We start from the raw sequence: 27,703 nt of genomic DNA, 5'->3' as shown, positions 1-27,703 counted from the left end.
CATTTGAGTTGTGTGCAATTATTTATTATTTTAATTATTTATATTAGCTGGAAGGCTCATTGGAACAAGAGAAGAAACTTCGTCTTGATCTTGAAAGAGCCAAGAGGAAGCTTGAAGGCGATCTGAAATTGGCCCAAGAATCAATTATGGATCTAGAAAATGAGAAGCAACAAGCTGAGGAAAAAATAAAGAAGTAAGTGTTCTTCTGCATCGTTAAAATTAGACCATTCTACCTTTACAGTGTGTAATTGTGCTGTTTTTTTTTTTAAATACAGGAAGGACTTTGAGATAAGCCAGCTGCAAGGAAAGATTGAAGATGAGCAGTCCCTGGGATCTCAGCTGCAGAAAAAGATCAAGGAGCTGCAGGTAATGATAGGCAGATTGTGGATTCAGTTAGAATTCAGTAATAGGCAAATAGGGAAACACTTATGTTTGGTATCATAGTTTGTACATTCTTTTCATTCATTTATATCACTACAGACAACAGAGCAAACTATGATCGTCAATTTACATTTCTTTTCTAGGCTCGTATTGAAGAAGTGGAAGAGGAGATCGAAGCTGAGCGTGCTGCTCGTGCCAGGATTGAAAAACAAAGGTCCGACCTCTCTAGAGAACTTGAGGAGATCAGTGAAAGGCTTGAAGAAGCTGGAGGAGCAACCTCAGCACAGATTGAGTTAAACAAGAAGCGTGAGGCAGAGTTCCAGAAGGTGAGACGTGACCTGGAAGAGTCCACACTTCAGCATGAAGCCACCGCCGCTGCCCTGCGTAAGAAGCATGCCGATAGTGTTGCTGAACTTGGGGAACAAATTGATAATCTCCAGAGAGTTAAACAGAAGCTGGAGAAAGAGAAGAGCGAGTTTAAGATGGAAATTGATGATATTGCCAGCAACCTGGAGAATGTCTCTAAATCAAAGGTTTGAGAATTACCATGTGAAATATAAAATATGAGTCTGCGAAAATTTTACTAAACTGTTATATTATTGTTTACTCTTTTAGGCCAACCTTGAAAAGGTGAACCGGGTTCTTGAGGATCAGCTCAGTGAAATTAAGACAAAAGATGATGAGCACCAGCGTCTTATCAATGACCTCACAGCTCAAAGAGCACGTTTCCAGACAGAAAATGGTGTGTATTATTATCTAGAAAACAGAGTCTACTGCAAAGTGTTAAATGATATTGGACTGAAAAATGTATCACATATTATCTTCTTCTCCAGGTGAATTGTCCCGTCAAAATGAAGAAAAGGATGCTCTGATTTCTCAGCTGACCAGAGGGAAACAGGCTTACACTCAGCAGACTGAGGAACTAAAGAGGCAACTGGAGGAGGAAACCAAAGTAAAATAAATTCTGCAACAATGATAATAAAAATATACTACTATAACATTAACATCAAGAATTGAAATCACATGAGGGATGATACATTATTATGGTCTGGTTACTTTTACAGGCCAAGAACGCTCTGGCTCATGCTCTGCAGTCATCTCGTCATGACTCTGATTTGCTCCGTGAACAATATGAGGAAGAACAAGAGGCAAAGGCCGAGCTCCAAAGATCTCTGTCCAAAGCCAATGGTGAAGTTGCCCAATGGAGAACCAAATATGAAACTGATGCCATTCAGCGCACAGAGGAACTGGAAGAGGCCAAGTATGACTTTAAATGATGGTTTATATAGATAACACAATAGGTGTGTCTCTAGCGTTACTCACCTTCCAACTACTCACTTATAGGAAGAAGCTTGCACAGCGTCTTCAGGATGCTGAGGAGCAAGTAGAGGCTGTAAATTCCAAATGTGCCTCCCTGGATAAGACCAAACAGAGGCTTCAGGCTGAAGTTGAGGACCTGATGGTTGATGTTGAGAGGGCAAATAGCGCAGCTGCTGCTCTTGATAAGAAGCAGAGGAACTTTGATAAGGTTCAACAAAATATTGCAAGAAATATTTACCCTTTGATAGTTTGATTTTATAGTGTGGCTAACCTAAATTGCAACTCTACAGGTTCTGGCAGAATGGAAACAGAAGTTTGAAGAAGGTCAGTGTGAACTGGAGGCAACTCAAAAAGAGGCCCGGTCATTAAGCACAGAGATCTTCAAGATGAAGAACGCATATGAGGAGGCTTTGGACCAACTTGAAACTCTAAAACGGGAAAACAAGAACTTACAACGTGAGAGTCAAAGATAGTGAATTCTTTTTTAAGTTTTCCATTTTAAAACATCACCACATTAACTATTTATTATTTATCTTTATACAGAGGAGATCTCAGATCTAACAGAACAGATCGGAGAGACTGGAAAAACTGTAAACGAATTAGAAAAGGCGAAAAAAGCAGTAGAACAGGAAAAGACCGACCTGCAGGCTGCCTTGGAAGAAGCTGAGGTATGGCAGCATTTTATCATTCTCTGCAACAGCCAACATTTACCCTAGTTTTTCTTCATTCACATTGTCTTTCTTTAATAGGGATCTCTGGAACATGAAGAATCAAAGATCCTTCGCATCCAGCTTGAGCTGAACCAGCTGAAATCTGAGGTAGACAGGAAAATTGCAGAGAAAGATGAAGAGATTGAACAGTTGAAGAGGAACAGCCAGAGAATTATTGACACCATGCAGAGCACATTAGAATCTGAGATCAGGAGCAGAAACGATGCTCTGAGACTGAAAAAGAAGATGGAAGGAGACCTGAATGAGCTGGAGATTCAGCTGAGCCATGCCAATCGCCAAGCAGTCGAGGCCCAGAAACAGCTTAGAAATGTGCAAGCACAACTGAAGGTAATGCCGTAGGTGCCAATGAAATTATACATCACTGCTGAGTGCAGCTTTTTCTGGTCATAGAAACTTTTCAGCAGTGGTAACAAACCAAAGGTACATCATTTTTTAACATATATCTTCCTATCTCCTTGACTTTTAGGATGCTCATCTCCAGCTCGATGACGCCCTCAGGAGCCAGGAAGACCTAAAGGAACAAGTGGCTGTTGTGGAACGTAGGAATAACCTGCAACAGGCTGAGATTGAGGAGATTCGTTCTGCTCTGGAACAGACAGAAAGATCACGAAAAGTGGCAGAGCAAGAACTTCTGGATGCAAGCGAACGCCTTCAGCTTCTTCACACCCAGGTAAGACGTTCTGCTAGTATGTTGTTCCTGGGGGAAATATAAAACGTGGAGACAGATGACTATAGAACTATAAAATGTATTCTTCTTTTCCTTAGAACACAAGCCTTATCAACACCAAGAAGAAGTTAGAAAGTGATGCCAGTCAACTACAGAATGAAGTTGAGGAAGCAGTCCAAGAAGCCCGAAATGCTGAAGAAAAGGCCAAGAAGGCAATTACTGATGTATGTATTATGTTCTCCCTCTCTGTTGAATTTATTGTTAGTACTATAGAAAAACGGTACGTTTGTGACGTATGGATAAAACTTTATAAATGTATGTGTTACTAAGGCTGCTATGATGGCGGAAGAGCTGAAGAAGGAGCAGGACACCAGCGCCCACTTAGAGAGAATGAAGAAGAACCTTGAACAGACAGTGAAGGATCTTCAGCATCGTCTGGATGAAGCCGAACAGCTGGCACTGAAAGGCGGCAAGAAACAGCTCCAAAAACTGGAGGCCAGGGTTAGTCCCTTCATGTACCAATACACATTAGGTAAAAAAAATAATCATAATTCTACAGATTCAATTTCATTGACACTTTAATATTTCTCTTATACAACCTTTGACTTTATTTGTAAACATACACAGATACTCAACCTATACACTAGGGACCATATTGTCTACATGAAGAATACTTTGTTACTCTTTCACAATTGTTTTCATTACTGGTATTACTTGCATGCAGTAAATGTGAGGACTTCTCCCCCTTAGGTGCGCGAGCTCGAGAACGAGCTGGATGCTGAACAGAGACGTGCCACCGAGTCCATCAAGGGCATTCGTAAATATGAGAGACGTGTAAAGGAGATAACCTACCAGGTACACTCACCAAGTTCCAAGGAACAATTTAGAACTGACAAGACGATGGATCTCTTGCAGTAAAATATTCGTCATCTAATTATTTTTTTTATCAGAGCGAAGAAGACAGGAAAAATGTCTTGAGACTTCAGGATCTGGTAGACAAGTTGCAGCTGAAGGTCAAAGCTTACAAGAGACAGGCTGAGGAATCTGTAAGTTGATCAGATGAAGGGTATTATTTGCACATTGTCTACATTCCAATATATATAATCCCTACACACGCACCACACACATCCCCTTAAACTTTTCCATTTCTTATGAGCTAAGGATCTTAATTTAGAGTTCCCTTCTTAGGATGAAAACAGTATGGTCACACGTATAATAGATAGGACACTCAATATCACCTTTGTAGATCTAGTTTAATCACAGACATTAATATGTCACTTCTAATAACACTGATTTTTATTTATTTTTTGCTTGAAGGAGGAACAGGCCAATGCCCATCTCTCCCGCTTCAGAAAGGTCCAGCATGAGTTGGAGGAAGCTGAAGAAAGAGCTGATATTGCTGAGTCCCAAGTCAACAAACTCAGAGCAAAGAGTCGTGATATTAGTGGCAAGGTACAGGAGAGTTATCTCTCATATCATTCTGTACTATAGGACTCTGCATATGTTATGTACCTAATGAATCATAACAAAAACTAACTCACTGTTTCCTCTACAGAAGGGAGAAAGCGAGTGATCTCACCCCAAGCCTGAAGCCTCAGGAGGAGAAGGGCAGAATGCAGTTTTCTTCCTTAGGGCACATGTTATGTTGAATGTAAAGTCTTGTCTGTTAATATATGAATAAAATGCAATCATTGTTAGAAACTGTCTGTGCAGTTCATTGATGGAATACAACACTTATTATCATTTACATGACCAGTAATCTAGGTGCTTAAAAACTGCAAGATATGGATCTGACAAGGGTTCACAGCGATCCCAGCACAACATTCTGCAGACCGGCCTTTTTTGGACACCATCAGTTTCCTGGTAACCCTCCAGTTTATCTAAGGAGTCATGGAGTGATTGCCACCACAAAAAGGAAGGTGGTGGCATGAGTTAAGGTGGCCATACACTTTAGACAAAATAAATCTTCCTTGTCTGATCCTTCTTTCCCTCATTTGTTGTTGATATTGAGTCAGGATACCCCCATACGCATTAGATGGTTGTCGACCTCACTTAAAGGGGTACTCCGCTGCTCAACGTTTGGAACAAACTGTTCCGAACGCTGGAGCCGGGAGCTTGTGATGTCATAATCTCGCCCCCTCATGACGTCACGCCCCGCCCTCTCAATGCAAGTCTATGGGAGGGGGCAGCCCCCTCTCAAAGACTTGCATTGAGGGGGCGGGGCGTGGCATCATGAGGGAGCGGGGCTATGACGTCACAAGCTCCCGGCACCAGCTCCAGCGTTCGGAACAGTTTGTTCCAAACGCTGGGCAGCGAAGTACCCCTTTAAATTCATACATACACAACTGTCCTGATGACCTGTAGAAAAGACCCATTATTTCAGCAGTGTCATGCCGCTTAGTCCTTATCCATGCCAGATATGGAAACTATCACCAAATAGTATTTAAGGCTGATCCGGAGACCAACCAATAATACATGGATGGTCTTATACTAATGAGACCAAAAAACATCTTCTCAAGTGTGAGGGATATACTGCAGCCAGTAATGTGGAATATAATGTAATTATATGGTTTGTGGGGTATTTTAGTCCATAAAAACAACATACCATCTCTTACAAGATTTTATGTATAGATGACCGACAGCAAGACTGGACAACCTGTTACATTATGAGGCACCTCAAATGTGGCTTTTAAGTCCAAATGAAAGCTATATATTATGTTCAGCAACCAGAGCCAGGACAAGAGTTAGACATATACATGTACAAATTCATATGTAACATGCTTACTTGGGACTTGGGTATATGCACATAAATATACATATGGTATGTAATGGCCTCTCCACCCATTTGGACTTCATGGTGGGAAAAATTGTGTGAAGTCATAAACTACTGCTGGGCACCACTGACCTACAGGCTAATACTGAGAGAACTATCTGTAAAAACATCATAATATAATTACTAAGTAAATTCTTTTAAATGTTACCTCTTGGTGGCCTCTGGATTTACTCTCTTAATTTATCATATGAAAAATGTTTTGAGTCTTATGGCTTGGGATGGCTGGTCCCAAACTAGATAGCTACAGGAATCCTATCCCCAACACTTTCTAGGTTTAAAGGGGTTCTCCACCATAAGGTGATTTTAGTACGTACCTGGCAGACAGTAATGGACATGCTTAGGAAGGATCTGCGCTTGTCTTGGGGCTAAATGGCTATGTTGTGAGATTACCATAACACTATGGCTAGCTTTTTGTGAACTGGTATTTCCTGTATGATTTTTCTTTTTTTTTACTACAAATCCCACAATTCCATTTTCCTCCCTCCCACACATCAGCCACCCCACCCATTCAAACATAAATGAGCTGCATCCATTCAAAAGACCTGTGGTTTTCAATCAGGGTGCCTACAGCTGTTGCATTAGTTGCAGATTGATCTCTCTCCCACCAAGCGATCACTCCACCCATTGAAGCAGACAGGCTCCCTGTCATCAGCTGACTAGTGATGTCAGGTCTCGGCCACATTCCAACCTGGGAAAAATCTGAGACAACAGTCATTTTGTATGCTGATAAAAATAAATATTGGAGTGAAAATCACAGAAGAATTGTGAGAATACCGTCACACACAGGTACAGACACTATATTATGAACTACACTAACTTTACAGCCCCTGTAGCATAGTCAAATAAAAAACATTCCTGGAATACCCTTTTAAGTCCAGAAGAACCACAGGCTGTATGATAACCTCTTCTACACAAACAGCTGCAAAATCTGCCAGAAATAATTCACAAAACAGGCAGCGGGCCCTTTGCATCACTTCTGCAGCTATTTGAGAAGGAGATTATTTGCCCGGCTGTACACACACATGGCACAGGGAAGTCTGTCAGGATCTCCTGTTGCACTGGCCAAATAGCAATCCACAGCTGTCACCACCGATTAATAATGTATCTGCAGAGAGGGGATGGTGCGCTGCCGCACATCGCACTCACAAAATATAACCATTTATAAGCCGTCATCACATTTGAGGAATGCATCTTATTCTGAGAGGCTCTGGAAGGTTCCATTCACATCATGTTTATTGACTACATCAAATAGATGAATGTGGATGGGGAATAAAAGTATTCACACTTGTAGGGTGAGGTACTTGTGGTGCGCCATGGGGTGTGATGTGAGGTGTAAGGGGCAGATTTTATGGCCCCAGGGGTAGGTGGTATTAACCCCTTCTTGTCGTGATGCCAGGGCGTGGTTTGGCCTTATAACCACCCAAAGGTAGTACCGCTAATCCTAGGTTAGGCAGGCGCAATAAAGAGTCCAAGGCCAGGTTAAGGGTAACGTTAGTTTTACTGAGGTAAGACAGATGGTACAGACTATGCAGTTCAGCCAATATCCCAGAGAGGTGGCCAGTGACACAGGGGACCTCGCAGGCTTGCTGGGACTTGCAGTGACTTGACAGACTATAGATGACTTGACTTGAGTTAGTGACTCAGAACCGACTGGTGGCTGCAGTAATTTAGACTTGAGGCCTCCAATGGCCGGACACAGACACTGGAACACTTGACTACACTGGACCTCAGCGGGAACTCAAGAGCACAAAGAGAGATTACAGCCCCTCCCCATATTATATAGGGGGGCTGTGCAAGGAGCCTGGGAGGTCACCTGGTCACTGGGGTTCTCTGGGTAACAATACAATCATGTGGTACAGATTTAAAGGCATATTACACTTATGATATATAACTACACATAACCTGTAAATACTATAGGGTTTGCTGCAGGAGAGCCCCAGGGACACGCAGGGACTCTGCCTGACAGGGCAGAAGTACAGTATGGCAACATCCCGTACTGGGACATTACATTCTCATAGATGTCTATGAGCCATATGCAAGACATGTTAACATCTGGTTGTTGTAGAGTCACCTGCTACACTATTCAATACAGCAAAAAAATGTTAGTCCACTTATACAGGGTCATCCTGTGCTGTTAGTCAGAGTGTGACAGCAGAATAAAAACCAGAAGGGAACCAATACATATTTAAGCAGACCCCTTACTCACACCTACTATCTCTGTCTCCACTTCTCCTTAGCACTGGTGACCTCTCTCCAAATCCTGGGCCCCCTCACCAAAGCTATTCATTATGTCACCAACCAGATGCGTCAATATCACATGACTCATTTGATCTCATACCCATCGTTCTGCCTCTCCACATATCTCACCATAACCTCCTTACATTCTCTTCTCTTTCCTTGTACACCCTTGTAAGAACCTTAAACATTCTGACATTCACTTTCAGACTCTTTTCTGCCACTTTCCATTTCCTTTCTCCAGGATGTATACACAGACACTATTTAATATCACAATAACCTCTTCTCTTTTCCCCTTACATGTAATAGAATTTAATATACCATTAGACAACCCTGGCACACCAATCTGACAAAACAACTGAGGCAAGATTCTAGGGCTGCAAAACAGTGCTGAAAAATTAACCCCTCCAAAGAAGACTTCAAGGCAAAAGCAAAGCACACTTCAATTTCAAGTCTGCACTCACTTATGCTAAACGGGACTACTTTACTACTATCATATTGTCTCTGTCCCACAACCCTTGGCAACTCTTTTTAACTCCCTTCTCTATCCCCCTCTGCCAACCTCCCACATATCTCAGCTGAAGATTTAGCGAGACTGACAACGTAAGAGAAAACTTTAAATTACAGTCCCCCTGATCCATCTGTACACCCGCCCAGTGCTCTTCCCTGAAACTCACTTCTTCACCATTACCAAAGATAAGCCCTCCAAACTTTCCACATCACACCTCATCACCTGTGCACTTGATCCAATCCTGTCCCACCTTATCCCCGACCTTACTACAGTGTTCATCCCAGCCCTAACCCATCACTTTGATCTATCACTAAACATTTAAACATACAACCATCACACTCATCCTCAAAAAGCCATCCCCGAACCATCCTCTTTGTTCAGCTACCACCTCATGTTGCTTCTCCCAGTTGCCTCAAAACTTCTTGAACAACATTTCTACCTTAACTTTCTCTTCCACCTTTCATCTAACTTACTCTTTGACCACCTTCCATCTGGTTTCTATCCCCACCACACTACCGAAACAACGCTAACCAAGGTGTCCTTCTGACGGACAAAGCCTCACACTAATACTCTGTGCTCATTCTCCTTGACCTTTCCCTCCTGCAACCACTTCCTCCTACTTCATGTCCCCCACCCCTTCCTGATCTATCAATTCCAGTCATTGGCTCCACTCTCTCCCCAATCCCACAAGTCCACTGCCTAGGGGTCACCCTTGATTCTGCTCTGTCTTCCAAACTGCATATCCAGACCCTTTCCACCTCTTGCCTCCTCCACCTCAACTAAACTACTGGTCCTCTGGCCTTCTGTCAAACACTTTTGCTTCTCTCAAATCCAGCATTAACTCTGCAGCCTAACTACTTTACCTCTCTCCTCGCTCTCGTTTTCCAGTCCTTTCACTGTCTACCAGTTGCCCAACAAATTCTGGTTCACTAATTAGCAGACCATCCACAACCTGCCCCTACATAAAACTCTGACCTGATATCCTGATACTGCCCCTCATGTCGATTCTCTTAAGACCAGCCCTCGTGCTGTCCCATCCTCTGCACCTAAAAATATAAAAATACATCACTAAGAGTGTTGTTTTCCTTGTTGTCCGTTCCCCCCCCCCCCCCCCCCCCCGAATGGTATTTTTCCAAGGTATTTACTAATTTGGCACTTTTTTCCTAGGTTTTGCTGTTTTTACAGTTGCTCTGAGCTGTTGGGTTGTCCAAAGCTCAAATCCACCACATTTATTGTGGGAACATTATACATTTATTGGGATTTTTCAAAGCAAAACGCCCTCTGTTTTGTAACTACGCCCCCTATCAGGTTTTTGGAGTAAATTGGAGAGTTGTTCAGGTTTTTGGACTCAAATTCTGGCACCACAATTTGGGCGGAAAACCCAAGAGAACAAAAAAAAAAAAAAGAGTCTGGATCACATTAGTAAATCACCCCCATTGTGTTACTTTTAAGATGAATTCTCTAACATAGCAAAAAGAACTCTTATAATGTCCCATTCCCTATGTTATCCATCGTAGATATATATTGTACATCTATATACACCTCAACACATTCACATGCATATACCAAAAGGGAAGATGTCTAAATAAAAATTGAAGTTCATGAAATAGTGGTTATCCTAGCCTGATTATATCAATTTTCTTGCATACAAACATGTGTGTTGCTTTATAAGGCTAGTTATTCCACAATTTAATATTTCATTACTCTACTCAGAACATCCACCTTATCTGACTAGTGCCGATGGTCACACATGCTCACAGTATGGTCACAGTCGCTCAGTCCCTCTGGACAGTACAGTATCCTGTGCAGATTTGATGTGCAGGATTTTCTGCTGCAGATCTCAATGTAAACTAAATGACTGAGCGCAGCTTCTAATCTGCAGTTACAAATCCTGCGCATCAAATCTGCGCAGAATCCTGTACGTGTGAATTCACCCTATTACAGGTATTCCACCTATTCAGAAATAGCATGTCTGACAGCCGCAGGTTGGAAAACCACAGTTTGTAGAGAACATATTTCTAAATACCTGATTCATTTTATGGCCGAACAACCAACAAATCACCATAGAAAATTCATTAGTCATTAATATAAAATGAATTCATGAAAAACTGCAGCAACACCAAACAGACATGAGAGATTTTGCTCCTGATTATACAGTAACTCACTTCTGAACATCAGGACAGGTCGCTGCAATTGTGGCGAACTAACAGTGACAAACTAGCCTTATAAAGAAGAGCGTCATATGAGTTCACTAGAAAATCCTGACAAAACTCTGAAGGACTCTCCCACTGTAACTCTATACAAAAAGGATGAAGAGAACCGCAGAAGGATCCTCGTCCTTGCTCAACAGCTGAGAAGGTTTGAGGACAAGACGCATCTGCTTGTATTAATTTCAAGTGATGCTTCTACAAGTGCTGAAATCCTGGACATACTTATTCTCTATGTTCATACAACATATTTAAAATATACTGAAAAATACAATGCAGAATTTCCAAGGATAACCTGAGCCTCTGATTTTCATAGTTAGACACTTTGTGCAAACCACAGAAAAAAAATCAGCACTAAATCCAAACTAAAATTGACAATCGGAGCGAGTTTCAGAGATTCAGAATGGTAGATTTTGGTGTCAGATCTGCGGCAGATTTATTGTGGATTTTTACTTCACTATTGAAGTCAATGCGGATATCTGCAGCAGAAATCCAACACCACAATTATAATACTACAGCTTTAAAATCAACATTGTCAATTTTTTTATGGATTGTTCACATGGCGGAATTTCTGTGATTCTGTTCAAATGCCGTTCTGCAAAGCTGACAGGTTTAATGTTTTTGCAAAATTCGGACTGCAGAAATTCCGCCGTGTGAATAAAACAGTGGAATCCCAATTCAACACAATGTGCAATGTGGCCAGATGTTAACTTTAAGCTGTCTCCAGGTTGGGTGTGGTTCTGCAGCTCAGTTCCATTGAAGTGAATGGAGCCAAGTTGTAAAACCACACACAACCTGGAGACAGACACAGAGCTGTTTTTGAAAGAAATTAGCTGTGTTTTTCTAATTCTGGATAACCCCTTTAAGCCAATAGGGAAATATGATGCACCATACCTATGTGGTATTTTTAATTTTTGCCATTTTATTCCACCCTTTAGTAGCGTTTTTAGGCTCAGTGGCAGTTTTTAAAAAGCTATTTCTTTTTAAAGAAATTGTGTCGTTTTTTTCTTTATACTTCTGTAGGGGGGGGGGGGGGGGGGAAGCAAGAAAAACATCATGTGTGCTAGGTCTTTTTTTCTGGCATTTCCCCCCCAATTTTTCTATAGAAATTCTTGGGACATATGGTAAAAGAGCTTAAAATTATTTTTTGTTTAAGTTTTATGAGTTTTATGAGTCAGTAAAAAGTAACAAAAATGTATCTTCTACCAAACAGCACATATAAAAAACTATATTTTATGAAGTAAAACTAAAAAGTGCAGAATTTGTTTACTGATTAGTTACTACATTTTTGTTTTTGTTTTTTTTATAACATTTTATATAAAAACAGTGAACAGTGACTGAAAGACAGTGGCTGGAAACATATAGACACAATACATAGCCAATAGATGAGAGGTACCATGTAAATAGGTATAACATACAGTATATATACCCTTAATACTCACATGTCCCTGTCTGCTTCTGCTCTGTCTGTATTCATAAAAGGACCAGACACGATAGCTAGAGAGAAAGGGAAGAATTGTGTTTACTGGGGCCCCAAACAAGGAATTAGAAAATGTGACGGCTCTGAATATTTCTTGGATATAGTTTCACAATCTCCCGACAGAATACCAAGGGCTCTTTTTAAGGATCATTAACAGGAAGGTCCCTTTCATGCTATATGAGAGATTGAAATCTTGTCATATATTACTTTACATTTCCTTGGACGAAAGCCTCGGGTTTCTCCTACGCCTTAATATACAGTATGTCTAATACAGGGGATTAGGAAAGTTCTATGTCCTTCGTTTGTTCTATGTTAGGAAACTTATTAATAAGAAAATCCAGAACTAGTCCGGACAACATTATACGCGACAAGTGTTGGACATTGTTGGTATAAAGATGACATACAAGTACAGGGAGGGGACCAACACTGGACGCTCTTAGAGGTCATTATTGTAATAAGATAGTGATAATTATGTTTGATAGCCTTGTAGATGGATATGTACTTGGTGAAGACAAAAGGTCTAAGAAAACAGTGTTCTTCAGTATTTCTCATTGTATTTACTAGAAGTTGCTGGGGAGAACAAGTGGTATTACCAGTGGCGCTCGGCTAACTCTGTCCTTCATAAATTGTGTCCGACTTCTCTGAAGGTAGTGATATGTGGGCAGGAGTCTACTGAGAAGAGCAGCACCCACCACGATGCCATCATCACGAGACAACCAAGAAAGTGTATGATGATACAACATCATCAACATGAGTAAAGCCAATTGTCGGCATATGTCGTGTGTGCTGTAACGTCTGTCAGGTTGGAGGACATTTATTACTCCCTACTTGTGTTTTACCCTTTCTGGTACAAAGTTTACTTCCATTTTCACTGTATGCCTAAGTAATGTTTTATTAATGTAGTCTAAAATATCCTTTGTTCAATATCTTCTGGAGTCACCCCTTGGAGCCTTCTATTTGCACACATGATGTTTTATGCATAGATGTATTGATCAATGAATATCTCTGACATGAGCCAAAAGACTGATCACTACAGATGTAGGGACCCCAAAGGCCACCTCTAGTACCTCATTCCTAATATTATTATTATTGAAAATGGCCTCTAGAATTTACATTCTGCCTACATTGGTGTCCATCATAGGAACAGAAAACTATGATTAAAAAATCATTAGATCACCCAATTGGGACCTCAAGTTACATCAAGTACAGCTCTTTGCTTAAGAGGATCACTAGTGCCCCCCACTAAAATCAGTCCTAATAAAGTGTAGTATAAAATAAACTGCAAAGTATTCAGTGCACGCAGATGTATAATAGTGACAACAAATGTCACCTGTCACAACAATAGTTGCATTCGATTAAAAGCTGAAAGACGTAGCACAAGTAAATGTCCAGATTTCATGACATCCGGTGTAAACACAATAATATTCAGCAATCAGGACAATGACAGAATCTTATAGTACACTCTCTGTGACATCCAGAAGGTGCTGAAACTGCAACATGAAAGTTCAGATACTGTGGATACAAGATCACTTAGGACACAGAGAGGCTCATACGGCATTTCTACCATTTCATTTTATGAAACCAAGTTTTTTCTTTAGAACTCTAATTTTGTATATAATTCTAAGGCCGGATTTATACAAGCATAAAAATGGGCCAGTAATATGTCCACAAGTCCAGCCCATAAGGTCTAATAGTCCAAATTGACAGCATCATAGATCACTACGATACTGTCAGTTCTCGTTTTTAGACCAGAAGTCGGAACAGGATATTATGTGTGAACACCAGCCTAAGGGTAAACGTACGGTATAAGGCATGAGGATGAGGTTTACGCCAATCTCATGCACACAGAAATTTTCCATGCTGAAAATGACCTGTGATGGACGTGGATTTGTGAATAAATTATGCAGAAATATCCACAGGACCAAATATTCCTTTAGTAGTGAGGCTTTCTCTGCAAATTGTTCCGTAAGCTCCTGTGTATTTGCCCTAATGGTAACTGTATTGTAACCAGACTGAACTGTGCAACAGACTATGACAGCAACATAAATCATTGCTAACCTACCTGCATTTTTTCTAGACTTTAAAGTTGTAGAACAAACAAATGAAGGCTTCAAGAAATCCATTGCAAATGTACAAGAATAGACAATAACTTTAGTTTAGCATATTGGTGACGTGTGGGGTCACTAGCAGAAAGTAACAAGATAGATAGATAGATATAAAGAAGATAGATAGATAGATAGATAGGTAGATAAATATGAGATAGATAGATAGATAGATATGAGATTGATAGATATGAGATATATAGATTTGAGATAGATAGATAGATAGATAGATAGATAGATAGATATGAGATAGATAGATATGAGATCAATAGATATGAGATAGATAGATTTGAGATAGATAGATAGATAGATAGATATGAGATAGATAGATAGATATGAGATAGATAGATATGAGATAGATAGATAGATAGATAGATAGATATGAGATAGATAGATAGATAGATATGAGATAGATAGATATGAGATCAATAGATATGAGATAGATAGATTTGAGATAGATAGATAGATATGAGATAGATAGATAGATATGAGATAGATAGATATGAGATAGATAGATATGAGATAGATAGATAGATAGATATGCGATAGATAGCTAGATATGAGAGATAGATAGACAGACAGACAGACAGATAGATAGATAGATAGATAGATAGATAGATAGATAATGTGCAATGAACTGCTGGCTACTTCTCTGAGCTCGTTCTAAGAATCTGGTGACCGCTAGCATGCCTCCTATTAGATAGCACAAAAGGACAGATTGATGGCTGAGAAATGTCCAGTTATTTTTACTTGAGAAGAATTGACAGTGTTGGGTTTCTATGGAAGGTTATGGGGATGGAACCATTCCTTACCAGGAGAGCAGTAATGCTGAGAAAGCAGAAAGTCCTCTATATAAACCCTCCAGCTGCCTCCTTATTAGTCACCTCTTGGTAAGTTCTGGCTTCTGTGCTCCCTGACTCAAGACTGGATTACAAGCTATTCTTCTCTCAGTTCTATAACTTGTCCTTATTTCCATTTCTTTAAAGGGGCAAAGAAGATCTTTTCCATCAAGTACAGCACTAGAAGGTAAGCTTCTCTATTAACAAGTCCAATGTGTACAAAATAATTTTACATACAGAGAAATGCATTACACACTACAGAAATATATTCAGCTTTTCTAATGAAATCTTCTCAACACTGTGATAATATTCTATGTGTTGTGCCTTGCGACTAACACCGGATCACTAAATGTTGCCATTTATTATATTTAAAATTCAGCTATAGATGCAGAATTGGTAGTGCTATATGTAGTCTCCAAGACTGCAGCTGCACATTGACATATGTTGGCCATGCAATTTACTAATGATCCCTCCTCCATGCTACAAGGCATGCATAATCTTATATTTATACACCAGGAAGATGATGAATGAAAGGATGCACTCACCAAGGAATCTTGATAGTAGAATACTTTATTCAGGAATCGGTACAACACATAGGCGGGTAGACGCCGAGGAGCGACCTCGCAGCACTGCTGCGAGGTCGCTCCTCTGCGTCTACCCGCCTATGTGTTGTACCGATTCCTGAATAAAGTATTCTGCTATCAAGATTCCTTGGTGAGTGCATCCTTTCGCTCATCATCTTCCTGGTGTACATTTGTATCTGCTATTTACCGGATTGCAACCCCTGGCACCACATGAACTGTGTGAACGGTTACGGATTATCCCTTTAAGATTAGGCTGTTTGGACAGCAGTGCCGGACTGTACTCTTTGTATATTCTATAATCTTATATTTGTCAACACATATGTCCATGTAGTGAATATATATTTACCAACCTCACACCACCATATATGCAAAGAGAACCCAGCAATTCAGAGAACCCTGCAGTGATTTAAATGTGAACTGTGTAATGCTTCAGGTCATCTGTGGGGGCGCTGCAGAGAAACTGAACTCTCCCTGCCAAGTTCCACCATAGATCACGGCTCATGGTGGAAAGCTCCATCACCAGGACACCCTACAGGTCGCTCAAAAGTCAAAAGGGATTATCCAAAGCAGACAACTTACATTTACTCTTACCGCATGGTTGTACCAGTCTACATGCAAAACTATAGAAACACTTAAAAATGTAATCTTTCAATCCTTTCACTAGTGAGTCTAAATATTGTGGAGCCAAAGTCTAAATATTAAACACTGAAATGAAAAGTTTCTAAAATCTATCTATTTGTATATATTTGTGCACGTGTATATATATAACACTTAAGGAAATTGCTTCTTACCCATGTTTTGCTTTATTGATATTACTAAATGTTTTGCCATCATGAGCTTGTTTACCAGACTGTAAGATTAATAGTGAAATGTCTTTGGTATTCTTCTGTTTCATATAGAACGCCTCAACCATGGGAGATGGTGAAATGTCGGTTTTCGGGCCAGCTGCCCCCTTCCTGCGGAAACCAGAAAAAGAAAGATTGGAGGCTCAGAACAAACCATTTGACGCCAAGAACACTTGCTTTGTGGACGATCCCAAAGAGCTTTATGTGAAAGGCCTGATCACCGCCCGAGAAGGTGGTAAAGTGACTGTGAAGACCGACGATGGAAGGGTAAAAATAACAATTATTCATTTATTGTATTATGTTTACTACTACTGAAGATTCTCTATGAGGAAAAATAAAAGTTATTTTAAGTAGAGATGCAGACAATATTTTCTTAAATTGAGATTTATTAACATGGAAGAAAGATCAGGTCTATTCCCAACAATTTCTCCCATTTGAAAGAGAAGGAGGAAAAATTAGACTCTTCTTTTATGCTTAATGGTGAATTATAAGTATTAGAGTGTTAAATAAACCTCGAAATTAACCAATGGTCTTGTTCTTTCCAGGAGGTAACTGTTAAAGACAGCCAGGTTTACCCTCAAAATCCTCCCAAGTTCGATAAAATTGAAGACATGGCCATGATGACCCATCTGAATGAGGCTTCTGTGCTGTATAACCTCAAAGAGCGTTACGCAGCCTGGATGATCTATGTAAGTCTTGTTTTACTCTCTAATAGTGAATATCACAAAAGTGAAAAATAAGGAAAATTATAAACCACTAAATGTGTTGTTACTATTAAACAGTACTGAGTATTGATATAAATAAAACAAATTTACCCTTTTAATAAAAAATATTCATAAAATTTATTGCCTTTATTGTGTAATTCCAGACCTACTCCGGCCTTTTCTGCGTCACTGTAAATCCCTACAAGTGGCTGCCGGTGTATAACCCTGAAGTGGTTGAGGGCTACAGAGGAAAGAAGCGCATGGAAGCCCCACCACACATCTTCTCCATCTCTGATAACGCCTATCAGTTCATGTTAACAGGTCATTTTCATTGTCACATTAATTGACTTCTTTTAATTTCATCTGCATTGTGTATACAATTACCTATAGTTTCCTTTCTTTGCAAATTTCAGACCGTGAGAACCAGTCTGTCCTGATCACGTAAGTATAAGATTTATTAAATTCCAACCTAAATATATACATATAATATATATGTACGGTATATATATATATATATATATATATATATATATATACACACATATATATATATATATATATATATATATATATATCTTACACTTGTTGGCATGTTTTACTGACATTTTTTCCTTTGTAACCAGCGGAGAATCTGGTGCTGGAAAGACTGTGAACACCAAGCGTGTCATCCAATACTTTGCGACAATTGCCGCTATTGGGGATTCAAAGAAGAAGGAGCTGAGCAACAGCTTGAAGGTGAACACTTAAGTTGTATCATTGTCATCTGTATAGAAGCATGCTTGACTATACAGACTCAACATTTACATCCCAAAAATCTGGAGATCAAAAGACATATTAAGAGATACAACCCGACTCATATATTCCTTCACATTATTAGGGAACATTAGAAGATCAAATCATCCAGGCTAATCCTCTGCTGGAAGCCTTCGGTAATGCCAAAACTGTGAGAAATGACAACTCCTCTCGTTTTGTAAGTTTATCAATCTCACTGTTTTATTTCACAATTTACAACAGTGTGTATCCTAATGAAAGTTCCATGTCCCAATCCTTAGGGTAAATTCATCAGAATTCATTTCGGAACTACAGGAAAACTGTCTTCTGCTGATATTGAGACCTGTAAGTTTTAGAATTTTGTTTTAGTCCTTCAGTATTTGTCTTCTTCCCACCAATGACCTGTAATATTACTCATCTACAGACCTGCTGGAAAAGTCCAGAGTTACATTCCAGCTTTCAGCTGAAAGGAGCTACCACATCTTCTACCAGATCCTGACAAACAAGAAGCCCGAACTCATTGGTAACTTTGCTCTTTTCTCGTTTGAAGATTTAAAAAGCATAGACTTGTATAGATATATAGATAGCATCAAGTATCAGTTTGTAGCTATGGCAGTTGCTCAATATTCTCTCTCTTTTTTTTTTTTTTTTTACTAGAAATGCTTCTTGTGACTACAAACCCATACGACTACCACTTCATCAGCCAGGGTGAAATTGCTGTGAAGAGTATTGATGATGAAGAGGAGCTGATGGCGACAGATGTAAGTCAAATATTATGTTTCTTTATACTTCTCTTATATTGTTAAAGGCTTTGAGCATTTAATAAAACATATTTATTTGCAGACTGCCATCGACATTCTGGGATTCTCACCAGATGAAAAGCTTGGAATCTACAAGATGACCGGAGCAGTCATGCACCATGGTAACATGAAATTCAAGCAAAAGCAAAGAGAGGAGCAGGCTGAGCCTGAAGGCACTGAAGGTACTATAAATATTATATTTTGACTGTAATATTATATTATATTTATACTGTTACATTCTGTTAATTAAAAATATCATTACCACTCCCTTAGTTGCTGATAAAATTGGCTACTTGATGGGTCTGAACCCTGCGGATCTTCTGAAGGCTTTGTGTTATCCAAGAGTCAAAGTCGGCAATGAATACGTCACCAAGGGACAAACTGTACAACAGGTAAAAAGTGTCAGGAATTGAGATAAAAAAATACAATAATACAGGAACCGTGTTTTAATTTAAACAATAATTGTTCTTTTGTTTTTGTTTTTTTTAGGTTTATAATTCCATTGGTGCCCTGAGTAAGTCGATCTTTGAGAAACTTTTCTTGTGGATGGTTGTCCGTATCAACCAACAGCTAGATACTAAACAACCAAGACAATACTTCATCGGTGTCCTGGATATTGCTGGATTTGAGATCTTTGATGTAAGTGAAAGTATAACTAGGTAAAAGATTGCTACTTGTCTGTTTTTCTATATATGTTATTTGTAAACTCTCGTCCTCATTGACTTTTCTAGTACAACAGTCTTGAGCAGCTCTGCATTAACTTCACCAATGAGAAGCTGCAGCAGTTCTTCAACCATCACATGTTTGTCTTGGAACAAGAAGAGTACAAGAAGGAAGGAATCGATTGGGAATTCATTGACTTTGGTATGGATCTGGCTGCTTGCATTGAGCTCATTGAGAAGGTTGGTACTTATTTCTTTGAATCATTTCTTATAAGCACAAGAAAACTGATATATATGACTGGTAATTTGTTGTTTTCTGCTCATAGCCCATGGGAATCTTTTCAATCCTGGAGGAAGAGTGCATGTTCCCCAAAGCTAGCGACACTTCCTTCAAGAACAAGCTCTATGACCAGCATCTCGGCAAGTGCAAGAACTTTGAGAAACCCAAACCTGGTAAAGGAAAGGCAGAAGCTCACTTCTCCTTGGTTCATTATGCTGGGACTGTGGATTATAACATCAGTGGCTGGCTGGACAAGAACAAGGACCCACTGAACGAGACTGTCATTGGCCTCTACCAGAAATCTTCAGTGAAACTCCTGTCCTTCCTCTATTCCAGCTATTCTGGATCTGATAGTAAGTACACAGCAGATAAGGCTGTTCTTTACAGTAGTTCTGTATTTTAGGATATTTTTTTCAATGTAAACATTTAATTTATAGCTCCTGATGCTGGAGGAAAAGGGGGAAAGAAGAAGAAGGGATCTTCTTTCCAGACCGTCTCTGCTCTCTTCAGAGTGAGTTCTTTGTGTCAATAATAGACTTTGTAGCTTTAATATACAAGTTATCTGGAAAACTTAATGCCTATCCAAAAATGTATGAAGATTTGTCTGTGAAACTAGTAACAAGTAAATTTTTCTCATTCCATAGGAAAATCTGAACAAGCTTATGACTAACCTGAGGAGCACTCACCCTCACTTTGTGCGTTGTCTGATTCCCAATGAGACCAAAACTCCAGGTAAATTGCTGCCTTTAAATATTAATTGACTCTTCTCACACTTAAAGTTTTGTTAATAATGAACTGTATGTCTCCTTCTGCAGGTATCATGGAGAATCATCTGATCATCCACCAGCTGAGATGTAACGGTGTGCTGGAGGGTATCAGAATCTGTCGAAAAGGGTTCCCCAGCAGGATCCTCTATGCTGACTTTAAACAGCGGTAATAACTTGTCCAATTGTTATTCATTTCTTCTAAAAGGGTCCTCCTGTGTAGGCAATCTCCTCTTACAATGAGACTAACCAGTGATCACCACAGGTACAGAGATATTCTCTTCATGGCCACTTAAAATGCAGCAATACTACCAATTAAAATGAAGGAATGACAATGTTGTAGTTGGTTGCTTTAAGTATGTCTGCAGTGAAGGGTTCCAATGGGGGTTTAAAAGGGGGAAGGTCCAGGTGATACAGCCTCTTTAGGTATCCCTAGAACTCAATATGTTACAGTATCTGGAATTCACCTTTTTGTGCTTAAATGAACACCCTTATTTGTCCATGGGTCATTACAGTTACAAGGTCCTCAATGCCAGTGCAATCCCAGATGGGCAATTTATTGACAGCAAAAAGGCCTCTGAGAAACTCCTTGGCTCTATTGATGTGGATCATACCCAGTACAGATTTGGCCACACTAAGGTAAATAAATACTCTTTGTTATACAGCTATAATGCATTTTACTTGTGGTTTGGAACGGACATTATTAGGTTTATGTTCCTTTAGGTTTTCTTTAAAGCCGGTCTCTTGGGTACTCTGGAAGAAATGAGAGATGATAAGTTGGCACAACTCATCACTCGTACTCAGGCTTTGTGCAGAGGATTCCTAATGAGAGTTGAATTCAAGAAAATGATGGAGAGAAGGTAATTACTGTTAAAACTTTTTAAAATACAGTCTAAAAACATTTGGAAAACTGCTTATCTTATTCAACAATATTTTTCCCAAAGGGAAGCTCTCTTTATCATCCAGTACAATATCCGTTCATTCATGAATGTTAAGCACTGGCCATGGATGAAGCTGTACTTTAAGATCAAACCTCTTCTGAAGAGTGCTGAGACTGAAAAGGAGATGGCCAACATGAAGGAAGAGTTTGAGAAGACCAAGGAAGCCCTTGCTAAGTCAGAAGCAAGGAGGAAACAACTGGAAGAGAAAATGGTTGCTGTAGTGCAAGAAAAGAATGACTTATTGCTGCAAGTGCAATCGGTAAGATAAAACACAAAAGATAACAATTACTTTATGACATTGTTAATGGAAGTGATGCAATTGCTTTAATTTTCCATTAAGGAAGGGGAAAGTTTGGCAGATGCAGAAGACAGATGTGAAGGTCTCATAAAGAACAAAATCCAACTGGAATCCAAGATTAAAGAAATAACAGAACGGCTTGAAGACGAGGAGGAAAGCAATGCAGAACTGACGGCCAAGAAGAGGAAACTGGAAGATGAGTGCTCAGAGCTGAAGAAAGACATTGATGACTTGGAGCTTACCTTAGCCAAAGTTGAGAAGGAAAAACATGCCACTGAAAACAAGGTAATGGATGTACTAGGCAAACAATGCCATTTTAATACAAGATATACGATTTGGCACAATTATTGATCCTGTATCCTTAGGTCAAAAACCTTACTGAAGAGTTGTCTGCATTGGATGAGAGCATTGTCAAGATTACCAAAGAGAAGAAAGCTCTTCAGGAGGCTCACCAGCAAACTCTAGATGACCTGCAGGCTGAGGAAGACAAAGTCAGCTCTCTGACCAAAGCCAAAACTAAACTGGAACAACAAGTAGATGATGTGAGTGCCCTTACCTGTAATCTGTGAAATGCTAAATAATGGACCTCAGAAATATTATAATATTATTTATCATTAGCTGGAAGGGTCCTTGGAGCAAGAGAAGAAACTTCGTCTTGATCTTGAAAGAGCCAAGAGAAAGCTTGAAGGAGATCTTAAGTTATCTCAAGAAACAGTTATGGATCTTGAAAATGAGAAACAACAAGCTGAGGAAAAACTTAAGAAGTAAGTTTATTCATACCTATTCATATTTACTAGAAAATATGTTTCATGATGAATTTACTGACAAATATCTAAATTATGAATACAGGAAGGACTTTGAGATAAGCCAACTGCAAGGAAAGATTGAAGATGAGCAGTCTCTGGGATCTCAGCTGCAGAAAAAGATCAAGGAGCTGCAGGTATAGGAATGGAATGGGAGATTAGTAACATGGCTTCCAGAAATCTGTCAGACTGTATGTAAATAATTTATGGTTTAATAATAGGCTCGTATTGAAGAAGTGGAAGAGGAGATCGAAGCTGAGCGTGCTGCTCGTGCCAGGGTTGAAAAACAAAGGTCCGACCTCTCTAGAGAACTTGAGGAGATCAGTGAAAGGCTTGAAGAAGCTGGAGGAGCAACCTCAGCTCAGATTGAGTTGAACAAGAAGCGTGAGGCAGAGTTCCAGAAGGTGAGACGTGACCTGGAAGAGTCCACTCTTCAGCATGAAGCCACCGCCGCTGCCCTGCGCAAGAAGCATGCCGACAGTGCTGCTGAACTTGGGGAACAAATTGATAATCTCCAGAGAGTTAAACAGAAGCTGGAGAAAGAGAAGAGCGAGCTTAAAATGGAAATTGATGATATTGCCAGCAACCTGGAGAATGTCTCTAAATCTAAGGTACCAGAATCCATCTTTAGAAAGAAAGTACATTTTCTATGTCAGAAAACACTAATTAATACTAATATTGTGTTTTACCCTTAAAGGCCAACCTCGAGAAAGTAAACCGTGTTCTAGAAGATCAGCTCAGTGAAATTAAGGCGAAAGATGATGAGCACCAGCGTCTTATCAATGACCTCACAGCTCAAAGAGCACGTTTCCAGACAGAAAATGGTATATATAAGCCTTGAACTATTAAAGATGTTACCAGTTTAGAGGTTTTACCAAAATCTGGAATTTTTCCTTTGGTTTTCTGTGGTGGTAAAAAGTTTTCAATTTGTCATCCAGTTGCACTATTGCTGTTTTACTCATAATAGGTGAACTATCCCGTCAAGTAGAAGAAAAAGATGCTCTGATTTCCCAACTGACCAGAGGAAAACAAGGATTCACACAGCAGGTGGAAGAACTGAAAAGGCAACTGGAGGAGGAAACCAAGGTCTGTAAAATTATACATTTAAATGTACTATGTTTTAAATCTTATATAAATTATTTTTATGTATTTTAAAACATAATGCAGAGAGGGACTTGGTATACACATAGTATTTTTGTCAGTATTTATAACTTATTTTGAACAATATCTCTGCCAAAACAGTAATGTGCAAATTAGTTTTGGACCAATTCTGTAAAAATGTTTGCCAAAGTGAGTCTAAAGTGAGTTCCAAAAACTGACCAAAATACTGTTTTCGAAACCAGCCTAACAAATAAAAATTATTGAATACATATTTCTCATCAAATAGGCAAAGAACTCTCTGGCCCATGCTCTGCAGTCATCCCGCCATGACTCTGACTTGCTCCGTGAACAATATGAGGAAGAACAAGAGGCAAAGGCCGAGCTCCAAAGATCTCTGTCCAAGGCCAATGGTGAAGTTGCCCAATGGAGAACCAAATATGAAACTGATGCCATTCAGCGCACAGAGGAACTGGAAGAGGCCAAGTATGACTATATATCATGGTTTATATGTATAGCACAATAGGTGTGTATCTAGGGTAACTAATCTTCCCATTATACATTAATAGGAAGAAGCTTGCACAGCGTCTTCAGGATGCTGAGGAGCAAGTAGAGGCTGTAAACTCCAAATGTGCCTCCCTGGAAAAGACCAAACAGAGGCTGCAGGCTGAAGTCGAGGACCTGATGGTTGATGTTGAGAGGGCAAATAGCGCAGCTGCTGCTCTTGATAAGAAGCAGAGGAACTTTGATAAGGTAAAAACTGTTTGTAAAGTTTCCATGATCAATAAAAAAACAAGTAACCTCAGTTCACTTTGGAATAGAATGAGATTACAATTACATGGTTACCTTTGTGCAGGTCCTTACTGAATGGAAACAGAAGTATGAAGAGGGTCAGGCTGAGTTGGAATCATCTCTTAAAGAAGCCCGAAGTCTGAGCACAGAGATCTTTAAGATGAAAAATGCCTATGAGGAAGCATTAGAACAAGTTGAGACCTTGAAACGTGAAAACAAGAATTTGCAGCGTAAGCATTTTATACAAGCCATTAATGTCAGATAGATGTGGGCCCCACATCCTGGACTGACATATATTGGGAAACAGGGATTCTTAACTTGCCTGGCAGATATCAGCTGGGAGGGGGATTAATGGAGAGGTAGCTACACCTGTGTTTGTGGCTTTCTCCATTACCTTCTATGGTAATTAAAGCTATGTGACATCTGTTACAAAAAAACTTAGTCGTTAATTGTGACTGCTGTATACTCTTTAAGTATAACTGTTATAAATATTCCTAATTTTAGCAATGTCCTAGGCCAGTAGTGAGGGAATGAATATTTGCATATTTCATTGCAGAGGAGATTTCAGATCTGACTGAACAGATTGCAGAATCAGGCAAGTCCATCAACGAGCTGGAGAAATCCAAAAAGCAAGTGGAACAGGAGAAGGGAGATCTGCAAGCTGCACTAGAGGAAGCTGAGGTACAAATGCATGTTGGAGAATTTAAGAGATTAACTATGTTCAAGAGATCACAAAGACAAATTAAACTTGTTATGTTTTTTATAGGGATCTCTGGAACATGAGGAAGCAAAAATCCTTCGCATCCAGCTTGAGCTGAACCAGGTGAAATCTGAGGTAGACAGGAAAATTGCAGAGAAAGATGAAGAGATTGAACAGTTGAAGAGGAACAGCCAGAGAATTATTGACACCATGCAGAGCACATTAGACTCTGAGATCAGGAGCAGGAACGATGCTCTGAGACTGAAGAAGAAGATGGAAGGAGACCTGAACGAGCTAGAGATTCAGCTGAGCCATGCCAATCGCCAAGCAGCCGAGGCCCAGAAACAGCTCAGAAATGTGCAAGCACAACTGAAGGTAATGCCGTAGGTGCCAATGAAATTATACATCACTGCCGAGTGCAACTTTCCTAGTCAACAAAACTGTGATTAAAAATAAAAGCACATACTTTTCATACAGTAAAGCTTCCTATTTCTTTAATTTTAAGGATGCCCAGCTCCAGCTTGATGATGCCCTCAGGAGCCAGGAAGACCTAAAGGAACAAGTGGCTGTTGTGGAACGTAGAAATAACCTGCAACAGGCTGAGATTGAGGAGATCCGTTCTGCTCTGGAACAGACAGAAAGGTCCCGTAGGGTGGCAGAGCAAGAACTTCTGGATGCAAGTGAACGCCTTCAGCTTCTTCACTCCCAGGTATGACCTTATACTAACATGTTTTTCCTGGGTTAAATGTAATAGAGACAGAGAATTGAAGGATGTATATTTGTTTTTCTTAGAACACAAGCCTCATCAACACCAAAAAGAAGTTAGAGAATGATGCCAGTCAACTGCAAAATGAAGCTGAGGAAGCAGTCCAAGAAGCCAGAAATGCTGAAGAAAAGGCCAAGAAAGCAATTACTGATGTATGTTATAAATGTTCTAGAAATATATCTGCCAATATAAGTCATATAAGAAGAGTTTATTTCTGATGTTCTCATTTGCTTATAGGCTGCACTCATGGCAGAAGAACTGAAGAAGGAGCAGGACACCAGCGCCCACTTAGAGAGAATGAAGAAGAACCTTGACCTGACAGTGAAGGATCTTCAGCATCGTCTGGATGAAGCCGAACAGCTGGCGCTGAAAGGTGGCAAGAAACAGATCCAGAAACTGGAGGCCAGGGTAAGGCCTGGATAATTGCCTTCAACTTCACAAAACTTCGAAAGCAAAATTCCTTAAATACTGACTGTCTCCTTAGGTCCGTGAATTAGAGAATGAGCTGGACAATGAACAGAAGCGTGGTACTGAAGCCATTAAAGGAGTCCGCAAATATGAAAGAAGAGTAAAGGAACTTTCTTACCAGGTAAAGTGTTTTATTGGTTAGATCTGATTTATTTAGTATTATTTGATTGCTTTTAAAAAATATTATGTTTTTGTAGACTGAAGAGGACAGGAAAAATGTCTTGAGACTTCAGGATCTGGTAGACAAGCTGCAGCTGAAGGTCAAAGCTTACAAGAGACAGGCTGAGGAGTCTGTAAGTTGGCAAAATCCAAATTTCTTTCATAAATTAATCATCAAATGTCCTTAGTGGATTACAGTGTTGCATGTCTATTTTAATATGGTTTTATTAAATCACTTGTCTTATTAACTTCTTCCAGGAGGAACAGGCCAATGCCCATCTTTCCCGCTTCAGAAAGGTCCAGCATGAGTTGGAGGAAGCTGAAGAAAGAGCTGATATTGCTGAGTCCCAAGTCAACAAACTCAGAGCAAAGAGCCGCGACATTGGTGGCAAGGTACAAAACAAATATATACAGTCTAAATGTAGAAGAATTAGCACAGGATAGCCTCCAGTGTGGTGCACAATATCCACCAGCTTGCCAATGCTGGATTCAGTACATAGTCCCCATTCCAGGATACAGCACAAATCATGAGGTCCGATTAAATGCAGGCTTTAAAACTTTATTGCATCAGCGCATACAATATGTAACGTTTCAGCTAATAAGCGAACATCGCATATTGTATACTCTGATGCAATAAAGTTTAAAAGCCTGTATTTAACCGGACTATGTGAATGGTGCTGCATCCTGGAATGGGGAATATATATATATATATATATATATATATATACATATATATACATATATATATATACACACACACATGTCGTTACAAATGTTGTCAAACCACCTTTTTTCCACATAATAAAAACTTTGTCTGCTCTTTGCCTTTTCAGAAAGAAAATGAGGAATGAAGACTCAAGACTCACAAGAAAGGATAATGAAATTAGCAAAATGTAAATTTCTTTCTTTTCTAAGTCCTCCCTAAAGTCTCCCTGTATCAATAAACCATTTCTAGCTTTTGA

General features: G+C 39.7%; 1 protein-coding gene across 1 annotated transcript in view; it reads left to right on the top strand.

Moving 5' to 3' along the window:
* LOC130291441 (myosin-1B-like) overlaps positions 1-27,703 on the top strand; it is a 188,585-nt gene extending 160,882 nt beyond the window's left edge. The window contains exons 32-86 of the mRNA XM_056540161.1: positions 48-193; positions 276-366; positions 525-914; positions 997-1,123; positions 1,215-1,333; positions 1,446-1,642; positions 1,726-1,909; positions 1,992-2,157; positions 2,245-2,369; positions 2,451-2,759; positions 2,899-3,102; positions 3,198-3,323; positions 3,430-3,600; positions 3,850-3,954; positions 4,050-4,145; positions 4,417-4,551; positions 16,790-17,002; positions 17,281-17,424; positions 17,604-17,760; positions 17,853-17,880; positions 18,063-18,174; positions 18,317-18,409; positions 18,492-18,555; positions 18,635-18,733; positions 18,868-18,971; positions 19,054-19,192; positions 19,284-19,402; positions 19,500-19,649; positions 19,742-19,912; positions 19,999-20,305; positions 20,390-20,463; positions 20,597-20,684; positions 20,768-20,885; positions 21,232-21,355; positions 21,440-21,576; positions 21,661-21,916; positions 21,998-22,240; positions 22,321-22,497; positions 22,574-22,719; positions 22,805-22,895; positions 22,980-23,369; positions 23,456-23,582; positions 23,726-23,844; positions 24,146-24,342; positions 24,426-24,609; positions 24,713-24,878; positions 25,205-25,329; positions 25,415-25,723; positions 25,854-26,057; positions 26,141-26,266; positions 26,352-26,522; positions 26,599-26,703; positions 26,780-26,875; positions 27,000-27,134; positions 27,575-27,703. Of these exons, the coding sequence (XP_056396136.1) occupies positions 48-193; positions 276-366; positions 525-914; positions 997-1,123; positions 1,215-1,333; positions 1,446-1,642; positions 1,726-1,909; positions 1,992-2,157; positions 2,245-2,369; positions 2,451-2,759; positions 2,899-3,102; positions 3,198-3,323; positions 3,430-3,600; positions 3,850-3,954; positions 4,050-4,145; positions 4,417-4,551; positions 16,790-17,002; positions 17,281-17,424; positions 17,604-17,760; positions 17,853-17,880; positions 18,063-18,174; positions 18,317-18,409; positions 18,492-18,555; positions 18,635-18,733; positions 18,868-18,971; positions 19,054-19,192; positions 19,284-19,402; positions 19,500-19,649; positions 19,742-19,912; positions 19,999-20,305; positions 20,390-20,463; positions 20,597-20,684; positions 20,768-20,885; positions 21,232-21,355; positions 21,440-21,576; positions 21,661-21,916; positions 21,998-22,240; positions 22,321-22,497; positions 22,574-22,719; positions 22,805-22,895; positions 22,980-23,369; positions 23,456-23,582; positions 23,726-23,844; positions 24,146-24,342; positions 24,426-24,609; positions 24,713-24,878; positions 25,205-25,329; positions 25,415-25,723; positions 25,854-26,057; positions 26,141-26,266; positions 26,352-26,522; positions 26,599-26,703; positions 26,780-26,875; positions 27,000-27,134; positions 27,575-27,592 (8,517 nt within the window). The 3' untranslated portion in view covers positions 27,593-27,703. The remainder of the gene's footprint in view (positions 1-47; positions 194-275; positions 367-524; positions 915-996; positions 1,124-1,214; positions 1,334-1,445; positions 1,643-1,725; positions 1,910-1,991; positions 2,158-2,244; positions 2,370-2,450; positions 2,760-2,898; positions 3,103-3,197; positions 3,324-3,429; positions 3,601-3,849; positions 3,955-4,049; positions 4,146-4,416; positions 4,552-16,789; positions 17,003-17,280; positions 17,425-17,603; positions 17,761-17,852; positions 17,881-18,062; positions 18,175-18,316; positions 18,410-18,491; positions 18,556-18,634; positions 18,734-18,867; positions 18,972-19,053; positions 19,193-19,283; positions 19,403-19,499; positions 19,650-19,741; positions 19,913-19,998; positions 20,306-20,389; positions 20,464-20,596; positions 20,685-20,767; positions 20,886-21,231; positions 21,356-21,439; positions 21,577-21,660; positions 21,917-21,997; positions 22,241-22,320; positions 22,498-22,573; positions 22,720-22,804; positions 22,896-22,979; positions 23,370-23,455; positions 23,583-23,725; positions 23,845-24,145; positions 24,343-24,425; positions 24,610-24,712; positions 24,879-25,204; positions 25,330-25,414; positions 25,724-25,853; positions 26,058-26,140; positions 26,267-26,351; positions 26,523-26,598; positions 26,704-26,779; positions 26,876-26,999; positions 27,135-27,574) is intronic.

Source organism: Hyla sarda, chromosome 9 (genome assembly GCF_029499605.1).
Source record: "Hyla sarda isolate aHylSar1 chromosome 9, aHylSar1.hap1, whole genome shotgun sequence".
Classification (NCBI taxonomy): Eukaryota; Metazoa; Chordata; class Amphibia; order Anura; family Hylidae; genus Hyla; species Hyla sarda.
This window is presented reverse-complemented; position numbering and strand designations above follow the sequence as displayed.